Genomic DNA, 8,605 nt, shown 5'->3' with positions numbered 1-8,605 from the left:
AAATTACCAAAAAAAGCTGTAAAAACTGTTACTCTATTTGAATCCCTACCTTATACAATTACAGATAACTTTGGAATATTAAAAATAAATCACATCAACTCTCAGTGATCAAAAGTTGACTCCCATTGATAACATCCAAAAGAAATTATACTAATTTTCCTGAAGACAATTTCTACCTTTAACTAATATTTGTGCACAAAAATTTAGAGATGATGACATCCTAATATATTACCCAACTTATGATATGCCTTTTGACTCTATTAGATACTCTTTTGCTATGCACTAAAATTATATAGTAACTATATTTTTATATTGGCTTTTTTCTCTTGGATAAGGATTTATCTAATCCCGATGTTATATTATTGTCTCCTAAATTTATTAGAAGATATCTATGCTGTGAGGTAGGAGCCTAAACTTACTTACTTTCAGATAGATAGAATTGTGTCAGCATACTTCATTAAATCAAAACATCATATATGTCTCATGCTATATTCTTGTATATATTGGAATCTATTTCTGAGCTCTCTATTTGATTGTACAGATCCTCTTAATGTATTTTTGTTACTATCTTAATGTTTTATTATGTCCTTATATTAGAGTTTAATATCAATTAAGGTACTCTTGACTATTCTTACTATTTTAATTTTTCTTGGGGAAAATGGGAAATTTTTCTTTCATATGAATTTTAAGATGAGTGTATACAGTTGTGACCCCTGTTAGATTGAAAAGGATTTGCATTATGTTTATTTGTAACTTAGGGAATTATCATTTTAAAACTTTTTATAATGGAAAATTTTGAATGTATTTGAATTTTAAAAGTAGATAGCTGAGGATACAATTCAAAAAGCGCTAAATAAATGAGAAGCATTTCTTAGACAATGTTAGTTACACAAAATTTCACTGTTTTTATGATTCTTTTGTAACTATTTCCTCACTGATTCTTTCATTTTAGTGATTGGCCAGGTTGGACATGGCAGAAGACAATAAGACATGGGTGACCTTATTTGTTCTCATGGGCCTTACAGATCGTCCAGGGCTGCAGGCCCCCTTGTTTCTGGTGTTCTTAGTCATCTACCTCATCACCCTGGTGGGCAACCTTGGACTGGGTGCTCTCATCTGGAAGGACCTCCACCTTCACACGCCCATGTACTTCCTCCTTGGCAGTTTGGCCTTTGCAGATGCTTGTTCTTCATCCTCTGTGACCCCCAGGATGCTAATGAGTTTTTTATCAAAGAATCATGTGATATCCCTCTTTGAGTGCATGGCCCAATTTTATTTTTTTGGTTCCAGTGCCACTACAGAATGTTTTCTCCTGGTTGTAATGGCCTATGACCGCTATGTAGCCATATGTAACCCATTGCTTTATCCAGTCGTGATGTCCAATAACATCTGTACTCAGTTTATAGGTGTTTCATATTTTATTGGTTTTCTACATTCAGCAATTCATGTGGGTTTGTTATTAAGATTAACTTTCTGCAAATCCAATGTAACAATATTTTTACTGTGAAATTTTACAACTGATCAAAATTTCTTGCACTGATTCTACAGTTAATACACTTCTGATTTTAGTCTTTTCAGCCTTCATACAAATCTTCACTTTTATGGCCATCATGGTCTCTTACACCCGTGTCCTCTTCGCTATCCTGAAAAGTAAGTCTGAAAAGGGCAGGAGCAAAGCCTTCTCCACGTGCAGCGCCCACCTGCTCTCCGTCTCCTTGTTCTATGGCACTCTCTTCTTCATGTACGTGCGTCCTGGGTTTGGCCCAACTGAAGAGCATGACAAAATGTATTCTTTATTTTACACAATAATAATTCCTCTACTAAATCCTTTTATTTACAGTCTGAGAAACAAAGAGGTTATAGGTGCCTTGAGGAGAATAATGAATAAATAGTTTCCAGGCAATTTTCAAACTGTTTCTTCTAGACCTTCTGCTGAAAACGTCTCAAGTCCTATGGATTAACCGTGACTCTGCCATTTCACTAGAGGGCTAGTGGTCAGGGTGGATCAGGAACTGTGTGAAGGGACCCAGTTTCCTATTATGCTTATTTGGTTATAGGTCCAATAAAAGTTTGGTAATATTACCCAAACTAGCTTATTTAGAAATACTGTACTTCATTTTTATCTGAGCATTTAGATTTACAAATTAGCTATTTTCTAGGAATTGCCAAAATTTTAGATAGTAATTGATAATTTCACAGAGAAATAGCTTTAATTGAGGCTGGCATATCAGATTAGTCATTTAGTTCATGAATGAGCCCAGTCCACTGCTCTGGACCTGTAAGTTAATAGGGCTTCTTTGTTCTCTGTCATACACAGTAACTCTGGTAAATTACTAGCAGAATATATTCCTGAGAAGAAATTTACTGTTTAGTGATAAAAGTTAGGAAACAGTCAAAAGTCCTAAAAAATATTGGTGGAGCTTAGGAAGAAAAATGGAAACTGGAATAATAAAAGAATAGAGCACTAAAATTAATCATAGTTCATATTTATAACTCCACATACTATTTTTATGAGGGATATCGCATGTAGCATGATGTTCAATAATTAATAAATTTAGGAATATTTGAGTGTAATAAAAAGCAGTTTAGAAGTCAGTCTTGTGATTGCATAACTATTCCCATCAGTTGTAGCAGGAGCTGTCTGGGCAGAAGGCACGGAGCCTGGATAAAAGACGAGTCTGCTTAGCATGTAAAGATACGAGTGAAAGTTTGTGTCAATGAATTCTCCACCACTAATGTACTTCTAATTTGGGAACATGATCACTTAGAAATACATGCTCCAATTTGTTTTAGAATTGTTTTATAGATATAGATGATTCAACTCCTCTTTCAGCAAAACAATGATATTCCTTGAACAATCTGATTTTCTTTCAGCACACTAAGGAAAAGTAATTACACAAAATGAGAATTAGGTTTAAATTTTGAAGAATGAAAACTTGTGTGTTCTAGGACTTTTAAAACACTAGCTCATTAAGTCAATAGTTGCAACAAATAATAAAGCTATTATCAAAAGATGTAGGCAAATGATAAATATGCTTTATCACTTAAATTTGTTTGTCATATAAACATTATTGCGAAAGGTCATTTTGTTTGTATGGTCTCAAGATTAATTCCAGTTAGTCCCCAATAGCCAAACTTCTTTTAAAAATATCCCACATGGTTAAGTTTATTTTCTTTAAAAACTATATGTACTTGTAGGTGATATTTGGCTATTTCATAGTCTTTGTGACTCATTTTGCAAACACTGTAAGCTAAATCTGTTTCCTTAACATTTTAATTTTCTTTTTGAGTAAATCCTTTTTCTATAATTTAATATTGGTCTTTTAAAAGTGATCCCTAAGTATTTTTTATTATTTACATAAATGTAAATGCATGTTTTTTAATGTACATGGTACAACATGTTTTATTTGTAGTATCTGCAAGAACAACTATGTTATAATATTTACACTCTCTTAGTATCTTTATAAGTGCATAAGTAATACATGGTTCTATCAGGACTACTTTCAATAAAATCCTAGCTGTTATATTACACTACCTTGGAAAGAAAGGGTTAAGAGTTGAACTGTAGTTACTTCCTCCAACTTGAGAGCCCCCTGAGGAATTGATATTTGTACAATCTTATAATGTTAACTCAATAAATGCACAACTTGGGATAAATTAGTTATTTCTGGGGTTGGCACAAGATGATTGTTGTTCCTAAGTGTGTTGTATGTCAGGTATGTAGAGTATTTCAAGATTGTTTATTGTATAGCCTGTAATTTATGCAGTACAGCTGCACTAAGAACATGGACATGAGGCATACATCTACTTAGGTGTTAGGTGACAAGCTACTTAAGCTGAGAGACCCCAGACCCTTCACCTTCCCTGTGCTGAATGAGCTGTACTTAGGTCATTTGCTTTCAGTGAATGAGACTTTGGAAGTTGTATCTGAGTACCCAAGACCTTTGACATGAGGTTGCTATGTATGCTGCTGCTCTACCTGTTTGGTATTCTTGCTCAAAGCTATGTGAACTTGGGTAAACAAATACCAGGTAAGCCTTTTGCATCTTGTGGAGTTGTCATTCCACATCAGAAATCTGCTATAGTAGTCTTATCATATGGCCCTTATGCAGAGGATTAACTAATCATTGGTTTGAAACAGTGGAAGATTTTTGAGGCAAATTATGGGAGACAAATCTTATTAATGGAATTTAGATAATAGAGCTTCAAATGTCTAGGCTTTAGTGAAATGGTTTAATAAAGACAAATAGGGAAAATGGTTAGAAAAAATGCTTGTTTTAACTGCATTAACATATGGAAATTCTGTTAGGAGAACACGGATAAATAGACTGACGTAGGAGAGATGAGCAAAATATATAAAATAGAAGATGAGTCATGAGGTTTTTTGCTAAGATACTTGTCAGATACTATATTTACCTGGTCAACTAGAAGTCAACATACTGTCTGTGAAGTTAGAGGACAAGGCCAGGTGACCATAGAAATGAGAGGGTACTGTTAAATAACCAGGACATCTTGCCAATAAACAAACACCAGAAGCCTGATAAGTCTTGTTACCCTAGATACTCTGACCACATCATCAAGGGAGTGATATTTTATTGGCAGAGGTGGAGGGAATTACATGGCCTGACTACTCTGGACTTCAGTATGCAATTTTAATTCCAAATAATGATAAAATATGATTAAGGTAGAAATCTAAAACACACTGAAAAGAGTACCTGTCTGTTCTTTCACCTAACAGTAAATGAAAGATTCCTGCAGAAATAGTAGAAATGTTCTAAATGTATATTATATTAGAATGCATATAAACCATAGAATCATTCTTAATGAAAAATGCCTCTGATGCAAAGTATGATATACTTAGTGATAAGGACAGTTCATCACACTTGGTACCTTTAGATACTCTTCCTTGTAGGAGTGCACAATACTATACAGACAGCCATAACAAACTTGTTAGCAAGCTCCAATTTTGTGGTCTCAATGATGGAAGAAAGTTCTGTGCTTTCAAAAGAAAAGGAACAACCAAAGATGGCTAGCCATGTGGAATTATCTTTAGGGGCTTATGAAAGTAGGATGAAGAAGAAAAAATTGGTGAAGGTGGTATGTAAAATTTGGTGGTGAATTATTACTGGCTGGGAAGCAGAAAACTCCTGGTAGTTTGGGCAATTGCACTGGCCTTCCTAAAAAGACCCTGACAAATTTGTTCTGTGTACTCCTGTTTGGGATATGTCAAAGAGTACTGGAAAAATAAAGCAAGTAAACAAGTTGCAGGGCTACTTCATTTTTTAAGGCAATTAGGAAAAAGGAGGGTTGAGATCTATTTGCAAAATTCATCAGGGAATTCAAAGATAGAATGGTCCAAGTTGAATGGCATTGGGGTGGTGATCATAATTTTCTGGGATTACCAGAAAATGGAATATGGTACATGGTGATATCCATAAGAGTCAGAGAGGGCAATATTAGAAGGCAAAGATAAAGGTTTGAGGATAAGGTGATGCTGTGGTTGTAGGTACCAGAATTATATAAATTACAAATTGCAAACGTGAAATGAAAGTAAGAATAGCCTGTAGAAACATCACCTTTATCTGAATGTCTCATTGGATTTGGTATGTTATGAGAGGAACTGGAATGGAAGACTTAAAATACCTGGTAATTAAAATATGTTGCCATAGGGCATAAAGAATTAGCTGACTTTGTTGGATGAATACCTTCAGTTGAATATGAAGCTTAGTAAAGCGGGGAAAGCTTTGTCAGGTTTCTGAGATACAGAAATAGGAATGAGGGAGCGGATTTTTCTTTTATGTAAAACATTGATTTGATACATATATTCTTTTTTAAATTAATATTAATTGATATATAACATTGTATTAGTTTTAAGTGTACAACATAATAATTTATACATTATATATTGAGAAATGAATTCAGTAAACACCTACTACCACAGTTACACATTTTTTTCTTGTGATAACAACTTTTAAGATCTGCTCTATTACCAACTTGCAAATACAAAATATAGCATTGTTAACTATAGTCACCATGATGCTGAAAGTTACATACCCAGGACTTACATGTGGAAGTCTGTACCTTTCAACTCACTTCATTCATTTTGTCCCCCTACCCCTGCCCCTGCTTCTGGCAATGACCAATCTGTTTTATGTATCTATGAGCATGGTTTGTTTGTTTTTAGATTCCATATATAAATTCGATACAGTATTTCTCTTTCTCTGTCTGACTTACATCATTTAGCATAATGCCCTCTAGGTCCATCCATGTTGTCACAAATGGCAAGATATTCTTGTTTTTTAAGGCTAAATCATATTTCATTGTGTGTCTGTGTGTCTGTGTGTGTGACATCTTCTTTATCCATTCATCTGCTGATGGACACTTAGGTTGTTTCCATATCTTGGCTATTGTAAATAGTGCTGCAACGAACATGGAAATAAAGTTATCTCTTCAAGATAGTGATTTTATTTCCTTCAGATAAATATCCAGAAGTAGTATTGCTGGGTATGCTGGTAGTTCGATTTTGATTTATTGAGGAACCTCCATTCTATATTTCGTAGTGGCTATACCAATTTACATTCCCACCAACAGTGAAGGGGGGTTCCCTTTTCTCCACAACCTTGCCAAAACTTATTTCTTATCTTTTTGAAATTAGCCTTTCTAGCAGGTGTAAGGTAATATCTCATTTTGGGTTTGATTTTACATTTCCCTGATTACTGATGTGGAGCTCCTTTTTATGTACTTGTTGGCCATTTGTATGTCTTCTCTGGAAAAATGTCTATTCAGGTTCTCTGACCACTTTTTCATAGGATTTTTTTTTTGCTGTTGAATTATATGTGTTCTTTATATATTTTGGATATTAACCCCTTATTATATATATGATTTATAAATATCTTCTCCCATTCAGTAGGTTGCCTCTTTATTTTGTTGATAGTTTCCTTTGTTGTTCAGAAGCTTTTTGGTTTGATGCAGTCCCACTTGTTGAATTTTGCTTTTGTTGTCAAATCCAAAAAATTCTTGCTAACACCAATGTCTATGTTTTCTTCTAGGAGTCTTATGGTTTCAGTTCTTATATTCACATCCTTAATCCATTTTGAGCTTATTTTTGTGTATTGTGTAATATAGGGGTCCAGTTTCATTCTTATTGCATTTGGCTGTCCAGTTTCCTCAATTCCATGTATTGAAGACACCATCTTTTCCCCTTTATATATTCTTGACTCTTTTGTCACAAATTGACCATAAATGTGTGGATTTATGCTTTTTAATATATCCATTTCTACAATATTTGATGGACAAAAATAGACATACTAAAACTGAGGCAAAAACCAAGAAATGTATCATCTGTTTCCTCCATTATTCATGATTATTTTAGATTTTTGTAGATATTGGATAGAAGCATTCAACTGTAGGTAAAATTTTTCCAAAGCCAAATTTGCTTTTTTCTCTGGTCAATTCATTTTTACATGTGTTACATGAGCTAGAGAATTTACGGACAATTTTCCAAAGTATCTTTTCATCTAGAGGATTAATGTCTAGATAATTTACCTATTAATTTAGTTCTGTATATGAACCAGCAAATCCTTTATTTCAGTAGCAGTATGGAAATGAGATTAAAATAAAGCTTAAGAAACAACATGCCAGTTAATATTATGCTATAGTTAAATTTAATTCCAGTAAATATTCTTAATGTTGTCTTTTGAAAGTCAAAGTTTCAATTTTGTTGAAATCCCATATGTCAATTTTTCTTGAATGGTCACTAGATATTGTTTCATCTGATAAATCTATGCTGCCTACCCTAAAGTCATATAGATTTTGCCTTTTTTTTATCCCATAAGTTTTAGGGTTAATTTTAACATTTAGAGTTAAACTCTAAGAGTTGCTGCAATTTACTTTTCATATATGGGATGAATTAAGAGTAGGGGTTCATTCTTTTTTCATATAGCCAGTTTTTATAGCCCTATTTTTTTAAATAGACTGTCTTCCCCATTGAACTACACAAGTACTCTTTGATGAAATCAACTGACCAAGTATAACATAGTTCTACAGAGAAATAGAACAAATAAAGATATTTATATTAAAGAACAGGCTCACACAATTGTGGGGAATAGCAAGTCCAAAATTTATAGGGCAGGCTGGCAGTCTGGAAACTCAGGCAGTATTTCTATAAAGCAGTCCTGAGGCAGAATTTCTTCCCCAGGAAGTCTTATGTTTTGCTTTTAAGGCCGTTAGCTGATTGGAGGAGGCTCACCATGTTATTGAAAGTAATCTCTTTCATTTAGAGCCAACTGATTACAAATGTTAATTATAGCTACAAATACTTTCACAGCAACATCTAGATAGTACTTAAGCAAACATTATAGGGCTCATCTCTTATGTTCTCAGGGGTCACAACAGTTCTGTGCTATTATCTGCTGTCTAAAAACAGTTGTTTTATATATTTAATACATTTTGTCCAGTTTTCTATCTGTGTACAGTGGAAGTACAAATCCCACAGTAATTACTTTTACACTGAGAGAAATGGACATACAAAGCACTGCTTCTATCATTTCTTATCTATCACTAAAATCTCCTAGTACTTCTTTTCTGGCTGTAGAACAGTACTTTA

The 8,605-nt window shown here is 33.8% G+C and overlaps 1 protein-coding gene across 1 annotated transcript; it reads left to right on the top strand.

Moving 5' to 3' along the window:
- The first annotated feature begins 961 nt into the window (after positions 1–961).
- LOC108398800 (olfactory receptor 5AC1-like) lies at positions 962–1,892 on the top strand. The gene is given in 2 exon segments (XM_037001728.1): positions 962–1,488; positions 1,490–1,892. Coding segments are annotated over 2 exon segments (921 nt in total). The 5' UTR covers positions 962–970.
- The last annotated feature ends 6,713 nt before the right edge of the window (positions 1,893–8,605 follow it).

The sequence above is a fragment of the Manis javanica genome, chromosome 3 (genome assembly GCF_040802235.1).
Source record: "Manis javanica isolate MJ-LG chromosome 3, MJ_LKY, whole genome shotgun sequence".
NCBI lineage: Eukaryota > Metazoa > Chordata > Mammalia > Pholidota > Manidae > Manis > Manis javanica.
The sequence above is the reverse complement of the archived record's forward strand: the minus strand, read 5'-3'. Positions and strand labels throughout refer to the sequence as shown.